The sequence below is a fragment of the Pogona vitticeps genome, chromosome 1 (genome assembly GCF_051106095.1).
Source record: "Pogona vitticeps strain Pit_001003342236 chromosome 1, PviZW2.1, whole genome shotgun sequence".
Taxonomy (NCBI): domain Eukaryota; kingdom Metazoa; phylum Chordata; class Lepidosauria; order Squamata; family Agamidae; genus Pogona; species Pogona vitticeps.
In genome coordinates, this window is record NC_135783.1 from 337896221 (window position 1) to 337919918 (window position 23698).

Below are 23698 nucleotides of genomic sequence, written 5' to 3' on the forward strand. Positions count from 1 at the left end.
CAAACCAGCAGTTCTACATTATCTCCTCCTCTCTCCACTTGCAGCAACCAGGAATTTTTTTTTTTTAGGTATGACATTGTCTCTTCACATTCTGAATTTCCCTGCCCTTGCTTAGCTTCGTTGGAAACACAGCTTATCCAGGAAACCTGGCACTTAATGCTGCAACATGATATCACACAAACAAAAAGATCCCTGGAGAGAAGAGGAAAGCAGGAGCCGCTCCACTTTTGAGCCACATTTCTTAACATTTGCCATCGTGTCTCCTTCTGGCTTTCATAGAATTTGGACCGGAGAGGATGAAGGATGATTGTGCTTAAAGTGTTTCCATGTGTTTTTAGAGTGCGTCGTATTTTAAAAACAAAATAAAAACAGTATTCCCAGTGCTCTCCATTAATCAGTCGGCATACTACAGTGTCTCTATTGTTAAGTTGCCATGTTTGGGACTCTTCCAATGGAACGCTTCATTGCTTTTCTTTGTAGACAGCAATCGTTTTTGTCCATTTGAGACATAGTAATAAATGTGTTCTGACTGAGTGACTGGCCATAAGAAGACCCTATGTTTAAGAGGAGCTCACTTTACTTTTCCCAGTTCTTGTCCGTAAATGAAGAAAACACTTGTTTATACTTTTCTTTTATATAAAGTATATGTTTCCAATTTAGAGGAGTGAATCCCATCCACCTGTGTACATCTAAACAAAATCAAAATGAAATATGATATTTCATAAGAATTAATGAGTCAGCAACATTGGAAGATCCAGGCCCATTTTCTCTTTCTTCTCCAGCCATTTACAGCTCACCCAGGGGAGAAAGAACTGGATGTTTTTGTTTTGTTAAAGCACAATTTTCCTATCTTTGGGGTAGGCAAATAGGGGAATGGGAACCTTCAGTTGTCACTGAATAAGCTTACAGGTCATAGCCACTTGATTCCAACCCATGAAATAAGGTGAGCTCTCTAAATTAGTCCAAAAGTCCCTATGATTCAGTATTTGGCTTACAACAATGACCCACAGGTTGCCATGGAGAAATTCATCCTCAGGATATGAAAATAGCACACTTCTACTGTTGTTCCACCACAGCAGTTTGGAGGTACATTGCCTTTCCGCAAGGAGGTTCAGTTTGGCAATGATATCTAATACTGATGAATAGCCTTTTCAATCTATGCATTTGTCTGGTTCTCTTTTAAAGATACCGTATCCATCAGTAACCATTACTGCATCTTTCTTATGTGGAAGACACCATAGAATCATTGAGTTGGAAGGGGCTTATAAGAGCATCAAGCCCAACCCCTTGCTCAGTGCAGGAACCCAAATCAAAACAAACCTAACAGATGGTTGTCCAATTTTCCCTTGAATCCCATCAGTGTGGGAGCATATCTTTCTCTCCTCATGCATATGAAAAGAGCAATACTGTAATGTGTTGCTGTGAAAATCCATCCTATAATTTGGAGCACAGTTTGGAAAACTGGCAAGTGATTGTTCTTATTGTATCACAGGTGATGTCAAGTGCATTGAGTCTACTATGATGTCCAGTAGGGATGTCGTTTCACACAGGCGGTCAATGTCCCTCCATTTTGCGATGGAATTTTACAAGTGGGGTGTGTAGACAAAGAGACAATTTAAATGGGAGCTAAAACTGGCCAGTCTCAAAACAAGTACAGAGAAGCATCTGGTAGTAAGTTGTCAGGCTTTGTGATGTGAAGCTTTATCAGGACCTTTTGCAGAGATGATACTGAAGTTGAGGATTTGAAGACACACGTGAAAATATCCTTATAGTCATTATTCTGTAAACTTGGGCACTGGGAGTGGGGAGGGACCTTAAATTCTTCTGGTTTAATGCCAAAGTCAGCTGTTCTTGGTCCTGATTGATCCTCTCATAAGTTTACCAAAAAGATAATTTTTGTAATTCAGAATTTCAAAGAACTGTTTTTAATGGGAGTGATTTGTTTTATATTTACTTATTTTATGACATAAAATAAAGAATACAAAATGCCTCAAGATGCCATTCCAGTCCATATGTTTTAAAATCAAAAAAAGGCAAACATTCTCAGCATTTTGGTCACTCCAGAACCAGAGACAGCAACTCCATCAGTTGATAAACCAATTATCTACCATAATGTTCTCTTTTGCTCTTATTTAATATCTGAGCCTTTTCATGACGGCATCATCTGAGATATCTCACATCTACAGTGAGAATCAATGGAGATGCTGATAGCAATAAGAAAATTAATAATCAGTTCCCGGCAATACTTATTTGTACAAAGAAGAATCCTGAATATATCCATTACTAGCCAATATTCTTTATCTACTCAATGCAGAGTATAACCACAGCGTAATTTGATTTTTTACAATTCCAGTATTGTATAAATGATTATGATCTACTTCTTGAGAACTGCAGTTAAAATGCATGCTGATATTGATTTTTTTTGTTTTACATTTCAATATAAACCAATATAATCAATATAATCTTTATCTCATAGTAATTTATAAATTCTCTTTGCTTTACATGAATAAATTATCCAGCCAAACAAATTCAATGCATGAAACTGATGTTTTTCGAAAGCAGACAGTGTCCCTAATAAATGTATATGCTAGTTATAGGGGTCATGACTGAGCCAGCATTCAGTTCACTATATGCATATGTATAATGGACTCATTTCATGACCAAGGATGCCCTGTACACTCTTTTTATTTCAGGTTTTAGCTTGGCTGACATTGTCCATAGTTTACCTCAAAAATACTTTGTTTTATTGGCTGGACAGGCCCTTTTTTGCAGGTTATGCATGGAATGTTAAAATGCACATCTAGTTGTTTCCAAAATTATTATCAAATAATATCCACTAGGACATGCACTATTATATGATAGCTGGATCTAACATGTCATGTAAATGTCTTTTGTATGATACCTAGAACAGTCTGTTGCAAAGAATGTTCAATTAACTGCACTAGTAATGCCTTTTTCCTTTTGCGTGGAGATACGTAAGCCTCTGCTACATAAATTAAAAGTGATAAGGGCAGGATTTTGAATTACATCATCTGGATTATAGCTTTAGCAATATTTGCCAGAACTACCTTCAGTTTCAAAGGAATGTTGTTTCCACCCATCCCCCAGACATCTGCAGTAATGCAACACATACTGTATATTTTACTGTACCGTTACAATAAGCAGGAAATGCTGCTCTCCGTTCTCAGCCTGTCGAAAACACACCACTACATCCATGCGGCCTATGGGTTCAGTTTCTCAGCATTTTGGTCACTTATGACTTGCATAGGGAACATGGTTGATGAGCAGCTGCTACATTAGAAAGATAATTCTCTCTCTCTCTCTCTCTCTCTCTCTCTCACACACACACACACACACACACACACACAGACAGAGAGAGGGAGAGGGGGAGGGAGAGGGAGGGAGAGCACAGCCCAAAGATTATTCTGTTTTGTTAAGGCATTTAGATTGTCGTCTGGTCGGCAAATCAGAGCACTCTTTTAACATTATCCTTCTCCGACATCATGCTTCTTCCACGATAAGCCTTTCAATATATTTACAAATAAGATCTCTTTTGTGCTTCTGCTGCTACCATTTTCTGTGCAGATATAAAACAGCGTTAGCAGGCCATGTTGGCATAGTTCAAAAGGTGAATAGTGTGAACTAATTCCGGGAGGTTGCAGGCATATCCAGTCATCTGCTCTGATTATTTATTGCTGCTTACTAGCACGGGTGCTGGATTGATTGGCGCGTAACCTTGGTGACATGGTGCCCATGAAAATCCTCTTCTGTCATGTCATGGTCCTTCTACAGGCAGTGCCTTGATTACGGGTTGGCTGGGTGATCCAATTCCAACACCCAACAGTCCCGGTTGGTACATTAAATCTAATCATACAGGGAGGAAAAATTATTAAAAGGGCAGAGGGCCTGTTTTGCTAGCATGCTTTAATGACACCTTAAAGACAGGCATTTGTTAGAAGCTGACATTCACTGGTGTACCAGAAACAAGGCAGACCTCTGTGATTATGCAGTCATACTTGCAAATAGAGCACCTTTCCTCCTAGTGACAAGTCATGTAACAAAGGCTGAAATCCTGATGTTCCATGTAGTAAATCATAAATAGAGTAGGTGCATTGCATTGAGTCAATGGAAGTTATGGAGGAGTTGACCCATCATATCCTCAGTGTGCCTACTCCAGTTGCAATTTACAGTAAGCAACAGGATTTCAGCCAGAACAAGCTAATTTCCAAATACAAGAGATAAGCTAACTTACAGATATGGGTGATATGAAAAGCTCCTTCCGTGAAAACCAGAAATTACAATGTGATTGGAAATCCCTTTTCTAATGGTGGATTATCTATAATATATTTTAGTAATCAGATTACTACTTTACATGGCTTTTGTTAAAGTGCTGGAATTGTAAGGGCTGGTTTTCAGCAGGAAAATGCTAAATACAGCCTTCGGCTACTAGTTCTATTTCTCTTTTAGTGTCTTTCTTGAGAAATCACTCTTGAGAACACAGGTTGTATTGAACTGTTAGATGAGGGGTAGGTGAAACCTTATTTTGATTTTGTCTTTTTACCTACTTACCCTGGGAGAGACTGTGTGGGAGACAAATGTATGGCAGAGACAAAAATCCAGTTGTCCCTCTTTCTGCTCTACCACGGCTCTGCTAGAAATTACACCATTGCTTTACATGTGTTCAGTGCAAACACTTCCTAAGCCTACAACTTCTAGCTTGGCATTAAGTTAACACATTGATTTGGTGCTATGGTGTTTCTAGAGATATTTTGCCAGCATAATTGTTCTCTCTTTTTTTCCCCCAATTTGAAAGAAAGCAGAATAAAATTCTATTTCTTTCAAATGTTTGCTGTAATATTGTTTTGGACACTGTGCAAGATTTATTTGCTCTGGTTGACTTTTAATGTCCTGCCCATGGGCCAATTTGAAATGTGCAACTCTTTCATTTTTATGGCACATTAGCACATTTAATGTGTGTTAATGGATTTCATTGCTGCATTGTATTACACATTTAAGTAGATTAGAATGGAACATTTTTTTAATTTTGCAAATATTGTGGGAAGTATCCCATTTCTAATTAGCTTTGTATTTGAAAAAAAAAATACCAATATTAAAGAAAACTTATAACAGCAATTGTATGGGACTTTCAACTGTATTATTTTTCTGGAGTGTTACAGATGCCAGTTTAATATGTGTGGTTGATGTCAGTGGTTTATTTAGCAGCTACTGAAAAACTCTTCTCAGGATGGATCTATCATGGCATGGTTATGTGATGACCGAACTCTACCAGTCCAGATTTCCTGCCATCAGTAGACTCAGAATTGGGGCTTCAGTGACAACTGTAATTTGTTATTTATTAAATGCATTTGTACTCCATTGTTCTTCCATTAAGCTGAAGAGAGGACATACATGGCTAATTTTATAATTATCTGCAACCATGTTGGGACATTTTGGGTGAGAGAAAGTGACAGCCCCACATTTTATCACTCAGCAGGGACTTTAACTGCCAGTAACATATTAATTTCAGTCTTCCATGCTCTAATCAAACAATTAGAACTATAAGAACACACAGGCTTTTTAACATAGCCAGCAGTCTTTCCATAGCAATTTCCCATAAGAAATTGCGAGAAATGGTGTACAAAATGAATACAATAAAATCTCCCTGTCTGCGGGATTGGTGTCCATGGTTTCACTTATCTGCATTTTTCCACAGCTCTATATACAACATACAGCATACAAAGGCACCCTCTTTCAGCCTTTGTCTTGCCCCCTTGTATGATATATATGAGTCCCTCATATTTGCAATTTCAAGCATCCACGGTAGATTATGGAACCTACAGTGCTAGGAAACTTGCATTTTGATTTATTTCTTGAACCAAGAACTATTTTGCAAAATTTTCAAGACTATGAAAGTTGAAAGATAACAGTGTTCTAATACCCACATTTAACTGGAGTGTACAAATCATGTCATTCTGCTTAAAAATGCTGAGCAAATAAAACCTTGAACTTTATTGACCTCATACTCTTCAGGCTGGGAAAAATAAAAGACCACACATTTCATGCTTCTCATTGACTTGTCATTTATTGTATTTTTTTTATTTCCTTTTTTCTTTTTCAGTGAACAGAGTATTTGCCAAGCCCGGGCGTCAGTCATGGTCTATGATGATACCAGTAAGAAATGGGTGCCAATCAAGCCTGGACAGCAGGGCTTCAGCCGAATCAACATCTACCACAACACTGCCAGTAACACATTTAGAGTAGTTGGAGTTAAACTACAGGATCAGCAGGTGAGTAATTGTAGCTTTTCAGAGTCTTCCTCTGCCAAGAATGGCAGCGGTCATCTCCTGCAGCTGTTCTATGCTTTCAAAAAAGAAAAAGGGGGGGGGGGCTGATGGTAATGCATGACCAGGTACAGGACCAGCATATGGTCAGAATGACCAAAATAGTGTCTTGTTTGGAAACACTGGCCAGGATATTGGCCCTGAGATTCAAGGAAGGGTGTGGTCTCGTTTTACCTTCTGTAGGTTTTAAATGAGGGCTGAACAGTGCATCTCCATTGTGCCTTTTCACTCTGGTGTTTACTTTATCATACCCCTTACTTTCCCCCAGTTTTCTGGCACACACAGAGAACTCAGTGGAATGAGGAGATGGCCAGAGTAATGATAGAAGACTAAGACTAAATTAGCGGATCCTCCACTAAACTTTCTCTTCGTACTGATGGAGTCAGCCTCCTGCATTTTAGCTCTTGTGCTGAGCAAGGATAAAATTTAGGGTAAAAAACAGGGTGAGGGAGATTTTCGATCTCCTTAAATACATTTGGTGGGCCTGATCTGCATGAGATCGCTGTGCACTTACTTGTGAGTCAAAAAAGACAGTAACTTTAAGCTGTATGTTATTTAACGTAGCGTGCTGGTATTTATTCATTTATTTATTGCACTTATACCTGAGCTTTACACTGTGAAGTAGTGCTCAAGGATCCTTACACTCTTGAATAAGGACATAAATCTTAGAACTATGACAGAAATTTCATATCAGAGCTTGGAAACTTGCTTCTGGGACACATGAGGGCTACAGGATTCATGCCCACAATAGGAGATATGATAATCGTCTAAATTGAATTCGCCCATTCCCATCCATTTTAGTTCACTGACGCCCAGGATGTCAATGTTTATTCTTGCCATCTCCTGTTTGACCACATCCAGCTTTCCAGGGTTCATAGATCTTACATTCTAGGTTCCTATGCAGTATTTTTCTTTGCAGCATCGGACTTTCCTTTCACTTCCAGGCACGTCTGCAGCTGAGTGCTCTTTCAGCTTTGGCCCAACCACTTCATTAGCTCTGGAGCTACTTGTCCTTGTCATCCGCTCTTCCTCAGTAGCATGTTGGATGTCTTCCGACCTGAGGGGCTCATCTTCCAGCGTCATATCTTTTAGCCTTTTGTTTCTGTCCATGGAGTTTTCTTGGCAGAGATACTGGAATGGCTTGCCAGTTCCTGCTCCTGGAGGATCGTGTTTAGTCGGAACTCTCCACTAGGACCTGTCCGTCTTGGGTGGCCCTGCACAGCATCACCCATAGCTTCTCTTAATTACTCAAGCCCCTTTACCACGACAAGGCAGCAATGTATGAAGGATAACAAAAATATAAACCATCCTAATTTAAAATGTCCCTTAGACAGCAGGTCATTAAGGAAAAGATCTTCTCCTGCTTACTTAAGAACAGCAAAGATGGGACCAGCCTGGTCTCTCATGGGAAGGAGTTCCAGAGTCTGGGAGCAGCGACAGAGAAGGCCTTCTCCTGTGTCTCCATGAAATGCAGCTGTGTGGGTGGTGGAACTGCAAGAAAGACCTCTGCTGGTGATCTTCACCCTCAGGCAGGCTCATAAAGGGAGATGTGGTCCTTGAGATAGCTTGGAACCAAGTCGTTTAGGGTTTTATAGTTTAGACCCATCGCTTTGAATTCTACCTGGAAATGGGTTGTCAGCCAGTAGAGCTGTTGTAATGGGGGCTATGTGATCTTTATAACCAGCTCCTGTTAACATTAAAAATAATACTAACTGATAAAACAGTTCAGAGAAGACTTTGATTAAAACATAATTTACCTTTATTCTTCTCTTTATTTCTCATGTCCTCATTCTTACCATTTCAATTTCAGGTAGTGATTAATTATTCAATTGTGAAAGGCCTGAAGTACAATCAGGCAACACCGACGTTCCATCAGTGGCGTGACGCACGGCAGGTTTATGGACTGAACTTCGCTAGTAAGGAAGAAGCAACCACGTTCTCAAATGCAATGCTGTTTGCTCTGAATATCATGAATTCACAGCAAGATGGAGGTAAGAGGATCAATCATCTTTGCCCTTTCCCCACTTTCTATATGCCTTCTCTGTTGTCACGCATCTCTTACTGTCTGGTTTAAAATGGCATGCAGCACATTGATATTGGATATTGTTTCCTTACAATCCCACTCATAGCTATAAGAAACAACAGCTTTAATGGGCAGTTTTGCCTGTGAATGAGTATGCAAGAAGGGTGTTAAATATCTTTTCAAGTATTGATATGAGCCAATATGCTGCATTAAAACTCTCAGCTTTAGGAGAGATAGTATAATTGTGTGGGGTGATCCTCATTAAGAAAAATGCATGTTTCAAAGGACTAAGGTGTTTCTGCATGATGTCAGGTGCCGAGCGAATTATTGGTGCAGCAGCGTCGAAGCGTTTATAGGATTTTCATAGATCTTCTGGCTGAGCTGATTTGCAAAGAAAGAATCTAACTGCAATAGATGGTTCAATTGATCTTGTGTTCCATTCTGGATTGTCTTGGACTTTCTTCCAGATATCGTGTGTTTGCTTCTGAAGGTTAAACCTGAAATAGTGTAATCTTTAGATTACTGTATATTTCTATACTGGTTGTCATTGACTGTAAACAATACTGATGCAAAGTTCAGGGAGATATTTAAAACAGTGATATTTAAGCATTCTTATTGTGAGCCACCTTCTGTTTAAATTGGAGGGAGCATGGGGCAACAAATAAACATGTTTAGGGCTGCTAACTTACAAACTTTATAACAGTGTATGTTTTAAGTAGGGTATGTTCTTATATTGTATTGACTTACATAATAAATGGAGTCTAAAGTTCTGTTTCATGAATTCCATTAACTGAATCTTGGCTGTTGGATAAAGAAGGCTTGTTGTGGGTTGGATGTTGGAAGCTGAATTGCAGGTCACTATATATATTTTCCAGTTTTTCTTCCTTGAGGTTTAGAGGAACCTGTGTGCTTTGCCTTGGCCTATTAAGACTGCAAGGCTGCTATTATATCCATTTTGCACTCATAAGACTGCCAACTACAGTGGGGTCTTGACTTAAGAACGGCTTGAGTTAAGAACATTTTGACTTAAGAACCACTCTCATAGGAAAATATTGACTTGACTTACATACTTAGATTTGAGTTAAGAACTGAAAAAAACCCACGTGGGAGGCAGGGAAAGTGCAAAATGTGAACTTTCAGTTAACTTTTGGCCAGTGAAAAGGGTGCCTGTCTGCTTCCTCACTCCTCCCAGTGTTTAGAGAGTGGATTGGGAGACAGTCTTCGGACTGCCTGGTCCTGTACTGCCTGGACTTATTTTCCCTGCCTTCCCTGAACCTTTCTTGACCTAAGAAAAAAAGAAATGAAAAATCCCCCTCTAGTGGTCGAAGGCGGAATAACAGCTTCCCATTAGTTTCTATGGACGGAAAAGAGCAGATACGGATCAAATGGTTTTCAATGCATTCCTATGGGAAATGCAGATTTGACCTGAGAACTTTTTGACTTGAGAACCGCCTTCCAATACGGATTAAGTTCTCAAGTCAAGACCCCACTGTATTAGGCCATGTTTGCACATTTTATACACACACACATACACACATACACACACACACACACACACACACACACACCGCTGATCGGCGGTTTCAAAATGGCCACCGGGTAAACAAAATGGCCCCCCGCTGTTTTCTGGGATGGATTCCTCACTGCACAGGCAGCGAAAATGGCCGCCCTATGGAGGATCTTCGCTGGACTGTGAGTTTCCAGCCCATCGGAATGCATTAAATGGGTTTTAATGCGTTTCTATGGGCTTTTAAATTTCACTTTATGGCATTTTCATTCTACAGCGATTTTGCTGGAACGAATTAACGTTGTAATGGGAGGCACCACTGTATATATAATGTGCAGGCATGGGCTAATAGTTGGCAGAGTCTTGTGAGTGCAAAATGGATATAATAGCAGCCTTGCGGTCTAATATATTAGAAATGCAGGGCTGGAAGGGACCCTATGGATCATCAAGTCCAGCCCCCATTATAGAGGCACAGTGGGGAATCAAACTCCCAACCTCTGGCTCTTCAGCCAGATACCTAAACCACTGAGCTATCCCTGAAGAGGAATAGCAATCAAAATTAAATACACTAAGTATCCCCCCACCTTGGATGCACACCTTGACAGGAAGAGGGTTTGGATGTATCAAGAAAGCCGAGATGGAAGTAACAGATTAAACTGTATTTCAAGTATGCGCTCCTAGCACTCAGCCACCCAAGGTAGAATGGTCAAACACTCTTCAAATCCTGCTTTCATATTGCAGTTGTCCTGGGTACAGTACTCTGTTTACAAGGCCCAAGTCAAACTTAATTCAACAAGGCAAAAAAATTTCAAGGATGAATAGGATGAGCGTTTACTAGGGCCCAAAGGTCAAAGTATTTCACTCCCTCTGCTCTATTATTTATTTATTTATTTGATTTACAGTGGCGCCTCGCTTAGCGATCGCTCCGTTTAGCGACGAAATCGCTTAGCGACACTGTTTTTGCAATTGCAAAAGCGATCATTTTGCGATGTTCTTTATGGGGTATTTTCGCTTTGCGATGATCGCAGGGAAGCGATCATCGCAAAGCCCCCATTTTCGCACAGCTGATCGGCGGTTTCAAAATGGCCGCTGGGGAAAAATATGGCCGCCCGCTGTGTTTAGGGACGGATTCCTGGCTTTAGAGGCACTGAAAATGGTGGCATTATGGAGGATCTTCGCTCAACGGTGAGTTTTAAGCCCATAGGAACACATTGAAGGGGTTTCAGTGCGTTTCTATGGACTTTTTAATATCGCATAGCGACGTTTTCGTTCTGCAGCGATTTTTGCAGAATGAATTAACGTCGCTAAACGAGGCACCACTGTATTTGATTTATACGCCGCCCATCTGGCCTATAAGACCACTCTATACGGCTTTCTTCATCACTTAAGTAAAATGATTGTATCAAACGAGGAGAAAAAGACAGTGGCCAAAATCTTGCTGCTTAGCATAGTAAATTGCACTAGAGTAGACCCATTGAATGGATGAGGATTGGTAAGTCAGCTCCTCTGAATATTCCAGTGATTCAAATGGGCCAACTCTAACTGTGACTTACTATGTTACTATACGCTCCAGTTAGAGTAGGTTGATTTAAATCAATAGAACATATGAAGGAGCTGACTCCCAAATCCCCTTAATTCAATGGGCCTACTCTAGTGTGATTTACTATACTAAGCAATAGGATTTTGGCCAGTGTATATTCAAATCCAGGTTATTGTTGCAATATTTACTACTTTAATTATTTTTTAGATATATTTCCTGCCTTTCCACAAGAAAAGAGCACTCAGGGCAGCTAATAATAAAAAGACATTAGTATTAAAAACCCTTTTCCTTGTCCTTTCACTGGAAAAAGGCAACAGGTGTTATTTTTCCTAGTAGAACTCTAAACAGATGAACAAAGAAGCAAACAAATACTTTAATGCACACTCCTGAAAACCCCTAAATGTTGCTGAAAGTCTGCTAATGATATAGACAAAAAATAGAAGGTGCTATATTAACATAAATCTGGAGGAAGAAGGAAGAATATCAAATTGGCCACTTCAGTTATTTAGAATATTCTTGGATGTGCTATTTTAAACATTTGTTTGCTTGCCAAATTGGCTTCTTAACACTTAATGTTTAGGTGTTTCGAAGGCCTACATAGTTCAGTCAAGTGGTTGGCGGCATCAGTCTCACTGCTTACTTAATTGAAACGCCCACTTATGTAGCCCAAATTAATCTTTCAGATGGTGTGAGATAGGAGAAATAGAATTCTTAGCACTTGACGTGCTTTCCAGTGTGGCCTGTTTGTTTTAATCGCCAGAAAATGTTTTGGAAACAGCATGTACTCAGGGTTATGTGCCAGCCAGCCTTACATTTAGAGTGTTAAGATAGTGCTGTCAGTTGTTACAAATATTTTAGACTGTTTTTTCCTTTGAAACTACCATCATGTGTTTGCAAATTCACTTAAATAACAGTCACGCTCTTAAATAAAAAGCATTAACTCTTACAAATACTCTTAGGTGATTCTTTAATCATGGGATCCTTTATGTCATAGTAGCAACATTCCATTCAAAGATCTGCACTTCAAGACAGTTTTCTTGCTAATCATCCATTTTCCCAAAACACACCATGCCCATAATTAAAGGCCTTGACAGCAACCATTCCCTTGCCTGCCTGCTACCACAACATACACCCCAGCAGCTTTAATGTCCTGACATTCAACCTAGAGCGCACAAAAATCCTGAGGGAGAGCCTCTTACTTTTTCTTGTCGTGCAATGCCGTCATATGACAGTGTTCCTGTTAAAATAGAAACTTGTTTCTGCTGAGCGTAAGGTTCAGGGTTGCTCAACTGAAAATAAAGGTTTACTTTATGCAGAGATAATGTTAACCGAAACTTCTGCTAGTCTAAGTTTGTGCCATTGCAACAGTTTCCTTAGTAGAATATATTTCTTATGTAAATCTTAAGCTAACTATAGTACAGAGTTTATACCCATTTGATACCAACCTGCCGTGCTGTCTTCCTACATAATCTTGGGGTTTGTGGTTTGGAGAGGCAGTTAAGATTATTTGCCATAGTGTGAGTGCAGGTTACACACCAGAGCTAACTAGCAGAGAATTCTAAGTACAGTATCAAATTATAAATTCCAAGATTTTGAAGCCACGATAGTTAAATTTTCTGTATAATGTGAACACGCTCTTGAAACCTTTAAGGGTGGATTCAGAGGACTTTTTCAAGCATACTGTCTCATCAAGATTTCTTTTTTTGAAAGTTTTAATGCAGTGTGGTTTAGTGCCACCACATCCCTGGTTTAGAGTCACCATGTTTTAGGCTGGTCAGACAGGTTTTTTACTGTTGTTTAGTTGTGTAGTCGTGTCCGACTCTTTGTGACCCCATGGACCAGAGCACGCCAGGCCCTCCTGTCTTCCACTGCCTCTCGGAGTTTAGTTAAATTCATGTTGGTAGCTTCGATGACACTGTCCAATCATTTCATCCTCTGTTGTCCCCTTCTCCTCCTGCCTTTACCCTTCCCAAAATCAGCGTCTTTTCCAGGGAGATTTCTCTTCTCATGAGATGGCCAAAGTACTGGAGCCTCAGCTTCAGGATCTGTCCTTCCAGTGAGCACTCAGGGTTGATTTCCTTCAGAATGGATAGGTTTGTTCTCCTTGCAGTCCAGGGGACTCTCAAGAGCCTCCTCCAGCACCACAATTCAAAAGCATCAGTTCTTCGGCGGTCAATTTTCTTTATGGTCCAGCTCTCGCTTCCATACATCACTAGAGGGAAAAACATAGTTTTGACCATTTGGACAAGTTTAGCTTGCCAGGAAATGACTGCTGATTTTGCATCAATTTGGCAGCCCTGTAGGTGATATATGACGTGTGGCTCTCTATATGATATTATTGTCACGACTATTTTGTCAAGCCACAGAAAAGAGGTTCCTGTACCATAATGTTATGTAAAAGTTTGCTTAGTGTTCCAAACTGTTGTTTCTTGATGAAAGGCAATAGAAGAATACAAGTAAACTAGAATGTGTCCAGAGGAGGGCAGCAAAGGTCACAGAGACCAAGTCCTATGAGAAATAGTTCAAGATATTCATTTATTCCCAGCTTATAGAAGATCTGATTAAGAAGAAATATGATAACCTCCTTTGGCTATTTGAAGGGCTTTCACATAGATGATGGAATAAATTTATTTTTCTTTTCTTTTTTTAGTTTGCATAAGTACGATAATGAATGATATTGCAGTGTAAGGAAAATATAAATGTGTTGTGTAGCAGGGTGTATACAGTATTTAGTTGTGTATGTGTACTATATATACATAATATCCAAAGGTAAACAGGATAGTCTTCAAGCTGAAGGTTAGAAAAAGAAAACAAGTGGCATGCTTTAATTCAGGGTCCCAGCTTGTCAACCATGCTGTTTTCAAGATACTCCAGTCCATACATGCACCCTCCCTGTTAGTTAACGATCAGTCCACACTCATGATTACAGCTGCTCATATTATTGTGTGCTTTTAAAAAATACATTATCCTGTTCTGTGGCAAAGCAGAACTTATTTCCATGTGAATGTGTTTAGCATCAAAGAAGCAGAACAGTCGGTTTTATTCTTATTCTCGTAGCCATGTAGTTGCGATTACGGAAGCGAGGTGAATGTGAAATATCCCTGGGAGATATGTGGGAGGGGAGATGGGATGGTTGGGGTTGGGTGTAAACATCCTGTCCCTGGTGGCAGCGAGACCCCTTATGTCCCTCCAAAACAAGGGGAGCTGTGGCCAGTGGTGAGTAAATCAAGGGAGCCGTGGGTCCAAAATGTTTGAGAACCACTGCTCCTAATATGTCAGGAATATACAATCCACTGTAACACCTAGAAGTCAGTGGATTTGCTAGAGCAGGGGGGGGAAAGCATTTGTTACATGCTTCACAAGTGAAGTTAATATGAAGGAGCATCCAAGGCCACCCTGTCCATATGAAAGAAACCTTTAAATCCAGATTCTTACCTAGGATCACTACTCTTGGCGATGTGATGCCAAGACTTTGCAGCATCTCTGTTTAAAAAGTGCAACAGGAAAAGAATTGTTTATCGGTCTAAAGCAGCACAGGATTTCCCACAGTCACTTTGAAGAGTATTATAAAGTATTGTACAGCTTGTTAGAAACCTTCTTTACATTTTTTTTTCCTACATGGACAGAAAACTGCTTTATAGACAAATTTAAACAAAGATAAGAGATCATACAATTAAAATGTGTTTTGGTTCATTTTGTGGCATAGTTGGTTGAACTGCAGTACTGCAGCCAAAACACATCTCACGAACCGGGTTCAGTCCCAGGTAGTTAGCTTGAGATTCACTCAGCTTTCTATCCTTTCGAGGTCAGTAAAATGAGTACACAACTCACTGGAGGGGGGCAATGTGTATCCTGCATAATTAAATTGTAAACCACCCAAAGAGTGCTTTAAGCGTATGGGGTGGTATATTATTATTATTATTATTATTATTATTATTATTATTATTATTATTATTATTATTATTATTATTATTATTATTATTATTATTATTATTATTATTTTTATTTTTATTTTTATTTTTATTTTTATTTTTATTTTTATTTTTATTTTTATTTTTATTTTTATTTTTATTTTTATTTTTATTTTTATTTATTTATTTATTTATTTATTTATTTATTTATTTATTTATTTATTTATTTATTTTATATCCCCCCCTATCTGGCCCACCGGGCCACTCTATAAGCAGAACCCTTTGCTTTGCTTTTTCTTTTTGGTTTCAGAGTTTAATAGACCATCCCAGTATATGCATCCACACATGCAGGTGGTAACTGTTGCTAGATGTACTTGGTGGTCCCAGCATTGCTTGACTTTACACATCTGGAATTGTCCCCCAACTTCTCGCTCTCCACACTGATCATCTACCCCTTCTCTACCCTAAGCCCACAAACATCACTTTTTTCAGCTCATAAAGTGCCAAACATCCACAAAAAGAGAACTCAACAACCCTATCCACATGAGAAATAAAATGGAGTGAAATATTTCAACGTCATGAATTATAAGGTGCCTATGCACCTTAAACTTGGTGGATAGTTCAGAGGGTTGGATTGTTGGCTGTGGTGCAAGAGGTCAAGAGTTCAGTTCCTCACTGTGCCTCCCAGGAGCAAAGCTAGGCCATGTAGCCTTGAGCAAACTGCACTGTCCCTTCTGAATACGGTATATGTAGAAAATCCTGGGTTGCAATATATTGGAATTGACTTTAGAGCACAAAATCATTATTGTTATTGGTTTGTTGTGTAATAAAGGTAAATGTTCCCCTTGACATTTAGTCCAGTTGTGTCCGACTCTAGGGGGTGGTGCTCTTCCCTGTTTCCAAGCCGTAGAGCCAGCGTTTGTCTGTGGACAGTTTTTGTGGTCACGTGGCCAGCACGACTAGACGTGGAATGCCGTTACTTTCCCACCAAGATGGTACCTATCTATCTACTCGCATTTTTTACATGTTTTCGAACTGCTAGGTTGGCAAGGAGCTGGGACAAGCAACAGGAGCTCACTCCGTCGCATGGATTCGATCTTATGACTGTTGGTCTTCCAACCTTGCAGCCCAGAGGCTTCTGCGGTTTAACCTGCAGCGCCACCATGTCCCTGCACGACATCATGTCCCTACTTTGTTATGTACTTTAGCACAAAATGAATGCAACAACAGCTGATATTCCGGTATATAGCAAGACAATGGAACCATGATACTGCTCCAGATGGATCCCAATTACAATTGTGGGGAGCTGGAAGAAGGAGATGGGGAAGGGCTGCTGTATCTAAATCAAGCCAAATAAAAACAAACAGGTGGGAACTGTGCTAAGGTTGAAGAGATGGGAGTTTGACTACCGACTTACTCCATGGGGGTCTATGTAAGTGAAATGAACAGCATGGAGCAGTGCAGAAGGAAAAATTGTGGTGATAGGAAGGAAGGATAGTAAGAGGGTTTTGTCCCACTTTGATTCTCTTGACACCAGTTTCAACCCTGCACCATGTGCACTATGGGAAGAGCAACAGCATCATGGGTGCAAAGAAAGTTAAGTAGATGCCCCATGTGGATATGCTTTAAGATGCAAGTGAAGAATTCATATAGACTGAACCTAATCAATGCAGATGAAGGTCTGGGTTCAAACTCTGGCTTAGCCAGCTGGTTTCACTGACCTTGAAGTTCTCTGTGTTTCTTCAGCCCCATTTCTCCCCCCCCCCCAAATTTCCTATTATTTGCCTTGTAAAGGATAAATTACTTGCTATTGGAACTAGATAGGAGGAGGAAAGATTCCTGTCCTCTCAACTCAGCATATTCTCCCTTGCTTTTATTTATGCTTGAAACTCCCTCCCAGCACTCTTTCATGAAACGGTCCTCTCTTTTGCTGTTCTACTGCTATAATTGGATGGAAAGCAATTATGTAGAACAATGGGTAGGATTGCAATCCTGATCCCACCTTGATGTCATATGGCTGAGTCACATGGGGTTGTTCACAGCAATTTCTCTTCAGAAATCTACTCTCAATATGTCCATGTCAGGTGAGATCTGTTGTACTGTTCAATTTCCTAACCCTGAACAGTATACAGTAGTTACAAGGAATGTTTTGCTACCTATTTCAGATACATTTGTACTCCTACCCATTTCATTCTTAAAACTGCTTAAGGTGATCAGCATGGTGTATGTAGGTTCAGTCCCATGCATCTCTAGTATCTCTGGTATCAAGAGTCACAAACATGTGATGTTTATTAACATATGTGTTTATTAACACACAGTGAGAGCTGTTAGAGCAGTACGACAATGGAACCAATCACTTCAGGAGGTGGTTTTTGAGAGTTGTGGGAACTCGCTTGAATTCCACTAATATGCACAGCAGGAAGCGCCAGCCGGTTGAGCAGAATTAGCTAGAAGTTCCCTTTGACTGCCCGCCCCTCACCAAACACTAGCACTCAAAAATAACACTCAGGAGGCCTTTTTTTGTATTAAAGAAAGAATTCTATATTCAACTCACATGGATATGCATTCAGAAGATTTCAGGTCGATACAGAAAGAGAAAAGAAGCAAAGACAATGTCCTTCTCCTTGGCCCACGTGGCTGGAGAAGGTCTCCAGGCTCAGAGAGCCAAGCGTGGAGGTGTTACATCCTTCCAGGTGAAAAACGTGTGCAAGAATGATGACCAACAATGGAGGTTCAAACACCTCATGGCGAGAAGGGCCGGAAACAGAGGTGGAGGCTCCCTAGCCCAGGAACAACAAACTCCCTCTAATTGGTTAGTTTGTAAACAAACAGGTAAACAAGTTAGTTTGTGTGCTGAAGGCCCTTCCCCTTAGAAATTTACATCTAGATTGCTTGACCATCCAACAGTGGTGAGTGCTCCAATGCTGTAGGCATTCAAGAGAAAATTAGACAACTATCTGTCAGATCTGCTTTTATTTGAATTCCTGCAAATTGGACTCAGTGGCCTTATAGGCTCCATCCAACTCAATTATTCTATGATTCTATAAACAGGTTTATTTAAAATATAGTGGATTTTTTGTGTGACCATGAGAAATGTTGCATTCATAACCCCAGCATCCATATCCACAGTATCCAATTCCAGTTAGATCTTACATGTTGATGCCTGGAAATGCAAATAAAATACCTTCCTCTGAGAGTTCCAAAGGCCCTTTCCCAGGCATTCAACCTGTAATTGTTCATGCCAGCTAGTTGCTGTGCTCAGTAGCTGGTGTTGAGTTAGCACATCATAAAGTTGTTCAGAGAAGATGTAATTACAAACTAAAATCCTCCTGTTGGTTGTTGTAGGTTTTTTGTACTGTTTGGCCAAGTTCTGAAGGTTTTTCTTCCTAACATTTCGCCAGTCTCATTTCACCAGGACAGGAGTCAGAACTCTGTCTGTGCTCTGGTGCAGTTTGTGGGATAGTTGAGTATTTATAGCTGTGGGATCAGCTTTTTGTCCTTTTTAGGAGATTGGGTGATTATGGTGATCAGTTGTAATTTTTTTGTTTGTTATGGGTGTATTGTTGTGATGGGGGGAGATGATCTATTATTATGATTGATGGGTGTCGTTAGCTGGTCTTTTGTGTCCAGTGATCACTGGTCCTTGTGGCTGGGTAGAGTTTGTTGACTTTTTGCAGGCTGTATTTTTCAGTGCTGGGAGCCAGGCTTTGTTCAAGAATACATTAAAATCCCCCTCTTTGCATCCTCTTTGCATTCTTCCCAAGCAACAGTGCCATATTGTTTTCCTCTCTGAATATATGTGTGAATGTATAAAAATAAGATGCTACCTATCTACGTAAAAAGTGGATTGTTCAATATATGTGTATATATGTAGATGCTTGCACTTTAATATGAAACAGGCATTATGATAAGCAATGAATATAGCCAGCAGTAGCAAACTCCAAAACAACAAAACTGCCTAAAGAAAATTTTGTCTGGTTCTAGCTGTGAAACTGGCACCTATTTTTTTTTCCAGGACTTGAATAGAGTGTACAAACAACACTGGTACTTAAGTTAATTCCCATGGACTATCAGTTCTTTTTGCTGAAGCACAGTGCATGAAACAATTATGATACCTATAATTAAAAATCACCAAGTGGTTTTTCCTCTGCTGATTAAGCTTAATTTCCAGTTAAAAGAGTCTCACATGGCAGGGGTGATAAACCATTCTTTTCCCCTCTTTTGGGGGTGGGGTGGGGGGAGGACAATGCAGAAAATGATTACTAGCTCCCAGTTCCCTATCTCCATGATGAGAGATCAGTCTCCTGATGTAATGTGGGATTGTGTGAGATTGTTTAGGGTCTCAGTCTAGGCTAGGGTTGGGCGAAATGTGGCTTCTGGGCTGTGTGATTCCCAGTGTAGTGCAGTGGATAAAATGACAGACTATGAGTCAGGAGGCCTGGGTTTTAATCCTCATTCAGCAATGGAAGGTCACTGGAGGTTTGGAACTGGTAAGCCACTCCTTAAATACCTCGCTTGCCTTGAAACCTCTTTTAGGGTCTCTATACATTGGTTCTGACTTGACAGCATGTAACAAAAACAGGATTCTAGGAGAATAGTTTTTAAAAAATGACATTTGGTCACCAGCCATGGGGTTGTCTCCTAAGGTCTCCCCCCCCCCCCAATTAAAAACAAAGAACAAAAAAAAACCCCATTCAGGCATAGCTGTTTGTTTTTTTTAATTTCCTGAAAACAGCCATTTCTGGCTTTATGCAGCCTAAGGAGAGGGCTAGGTGGGCACATTTGGCCCCACTTCCACTGAGCTTTAGCCCTTATGCTTTTATTCATTTTGCTGAGTGGAGTTTGTTTCAAGGTACAGTGGTGCCTCGCATTACGACGTTAATTTGTTCCAGCGAAATCGCTGTAGAACGAAAACGTCTTAAAGCAAAGTTTAAAAGCCCATAGAAACGCATTAAAACCTGTTTAATGCGTTCCGATGGGCAGGAAACTCACCGTCCAGCGAAGATCCTCCATAGGGCGGCCAATTACGCTGCCTGTACAGCGAGGAATCTGTCTGAGAAAACAGCGGGGGGGTCATTTTGTTTACTCAGCTGCCATTTTGAAACCACCAGTCAGCTGTCCGAAAATCATCATTTTGTGAAGAATCAGTTCCCGAAGCGGGGAACCGATCATCGCAAAGTGAAATTGCCCCATAGGAAACATTGTAAACGATCGCAAAAGCGATCACAAAAAGTTCATCGTAATGCGGTTTTGTCGTTAAATGGAGCGATCATAAAGCAAGGCACCATTGTATCGAACAAATCAGGACTCTGGATATAATAGCCATCTTCACTGCCCTAGGAATCTAGATAACTTAGAGTAAAATGTATGTAGCAATGATAACAAGCAGTTTCATTCATTTGTTGAATAAACATTTCCAGAAACTTTTATTCAACCATAATACTGTATTGCAGGTGGGGGGGCTTTTAAAAATACATCGCCATGAATTGATGGTCAGAGGCCTTAAGGATTTACACTTGCATAATTGTAATTGTGTACTCTTTGGCTGTGAATTGCCATCACTTAATGAGATGTAGTTCACAGCCCTGCTTGCATGCCAGGCATGGTATGAGATGAAATACAAAAGGCAATTCTCTACTTAGCATAACTTGCCACCACAACTTACATATTACAGTGGTGCCTCGACTTACAACCGTCTTGACTTGCAACCAATTTTTTTTTGGACTTCTGTACCGCCCGATAGCGCTACAAGCACTTTCCGGTCACAACATTTTGCTTTGACTTGCAACCAGCGCTTTGAGATACAACCGGAAAAATGCCTCTTTTCCCCATTGTTCCCTCCCTCCCTCCTTTCCTGTCCTTTTTTTAACCTTAGAGGTCATCTTAGGTTAAAAAAAGTCTCCCCTAGTGGTAGTGGACAGAGTAACTGCTTTTGCATTGGTTCCTATGGGAACTAATGCTTTGAGATACAACCAGCGCCTTGAGATACAACCAAAAATGGCCGGAATGGATTAATTGGTGCTTTGAGTTACAACCAACTTGAGTTTCAACCATTGTCTGGAGCGAATTAAGTTTGCAACTCAAGGCACCACCCTACAGTGAATAGTAATAACAATGTGCTGTCAAGTAAGCTCTGACTTATGGTGACGCTTTTCAGGGTTTTCCAGGTACTGAATATTTATTTGTTTGTTTGTTTGTTTGTTTATACCCCACCTATCTGTTCAAAATGACCACTCTAGGCGGCTTCCAGACATATAAACACAATAAAATGTACATATAACAAAAAAACAATATATTATACACAATAACAATAAGCAGCCAACAATAAGCAGTAGACATATTTTCAAGATGGCAATATAACAAAAAATAAATTAAAGAAGAAAAGGTTAAGTGTTATCTGGAGGGAAAGCCTGCTTGAACATCCGAGTTTTGAGATGGGTCTTAAAAATACCCAACGACGATATTCAGAAGTGGTTTATCATTCGCTTTTTTCTTGGACTGCCCTGGGACTGTGCAGCTTGCCCAAGGCCACATAGACTGGCTTTACTTGCAAGAGGCACAGTGGGGAATCGAAATCTCAGCTTCTGGCTCCACAGTCAGATTCCCAAACCACTGAAATCTCTAGCCAGCTACATTACAATTACACCAGTATAAATATTAGTAGTATTCTGGCCTCCCTCTATTACAGTGATAGTGTAAATGTGTTATTAATAATAAGAATTGTCCAGTCTGACACTGCTGCAAATGTGGCTATCCCAAGCTAGACAGCTTGTGAGCACTAAAATATATTTTTAACCTTTTCTTCCCATGTGCCTAGTACATGTAGAAGAACTGCAGAATCATCCTTTAGCTATTAGTTCCCAGACTGTATTTGGAAGAATCACTGAGAACATGAATCCTCACTCAAAACATGAAATGCATTGAGGAATGAATTAATTGCTACTATCCCTGTCTTTTATTTAAGGTTTAAACTGATCTGTTGAATTTCTAAGGCCCCCCCCTTTTTTTTTTTTGGCTCATCACATGTTTAGTTTCCTTCAGGATTATTCTCTGTAATCGGCTTGTTTGTTTCTTCATTTTTTTAAACTCTACTTCAGATTTATCTCAGGTTGCTCTTGGTTGTGTTTCAACAGCAACGTGATGATTTGGGAAGTGAAAGCTTCATTTAAGCACCAGAATTTATGATTATTAAGGAAAAGCAGTGAGAGCCGTTATACTTTTATAGAGTTGGCAAAACTCCAACTAGTGTACAGTGGCACAGAAACATACATAAGCTTTCAGAAACATTTCCTATTAATCAGGTGAAATATTAGAAGGCAGTAGCACAGGGGAGATGGGAGAGTGGAAGGGATGGGACTGATCTTAAGTCCTACTCATCTGTCCGTTGTTCTAGCGTGCAGTGGAAGAGCTGTCTGGTAGACTAAGCACATCAGCCAGTGCAGTGTCTTTAGGTATTACCTGGGATAGCCTGTAACAACCTTAGAACTGCAGAGCTGTAAGGGACCCTACAGATTGATTGATTGATTGATTGATTGATTGATTGATTGATTGATTGATTGATTGATTGATTGATTGATTGATTGATTGATTGATTGATTTCACTTCTGTACTGCTCATCTGGCTGCCAAGGCCACTCTGGGTAGTTTACATATTAAATAAACAAGACATCAATTCAAAGTAATAAATGTAACAGCTATAAAATCAAAATTAAATCAAACCCACCAACAAAGTTTAAGTAATAGTAATTAAAATGGTATAAAAGCAAGGTGGCAGGACAAATAATATAAATGTTAAGCCCACCACTGTATTAGGATGTTATGAGAATCATCAAGTTCAGTCCCTGACAAGGAGGCACTGTCGGGAATTGAACTCCCAACCTCTGGCAGAGACCTAAACCACTGAGCTATACAGACGTTCTTAGACTCATTGATGAATTGGAAAAGAAGAAACTTTATGTCTCTTATTATAAACAATGGAAGTCTTCCATAGCCTGCTCAGAATGCATCCATTTAATTTGAGCACATGGACTTTTTGGTTGGTAGAAAAGAGAAGGCAGTCTTACGGCATTATCTTTTCTCGGATTCTCATATTTCCCCCTTCTTCCTTAGGAACTGAACCCAAACCTCCCTTATTTATAAGAGGGCTTATAAATGTAGTCCCACTCCCCTTGGGGTTCTGGTTCCTCTACTGGGAAATCCTTTGCTCAGAATGTCTAGGACCACTTCTCCTGGGCATTTCCCAAAGTTCCTTCACCAAAGTCTTCCTCTCCTTCCCTAGTGGTCTCTGGTTCCCTTTCTTCCCCTGGGGCCTCTGGCTGCTCCTCCCTCATTTTCTCAGTTTGACAGCTGGTCTCAGTTAGCTTTTGCAGGGGATATT

General features: G+C 40.1%; 1 protein-coding gene across 13 annotated transcripts in view; it reads left to right on the top strand.

Annotated features, from left to right (window-relative positions):
- The window catches only part of EVL (Enah/Vasp-like), a 180594-nt gene that overhangs the window by 92922 nt on the left and 63974 nt on the right, over positions 1 to 23698 (top strand). For all 13 annotated transcript variants that reach the window (XM_072986656.2, XM_078383775.1, XM_072986654.2 and 10 more), the window contains exons 2-3: positions 6119 to 6287; positions 8152 to 8332. In XM_072986656.2, the coding sequence (XP_072842757.2) occupies positions 6119 to 6287; positions 8152 to 8332 (350 nt within the window). The remainder of the gene's footprint in view (positions 1 to 6118; positions 6288 to 8151; positions 8333 to 23698) is intronic.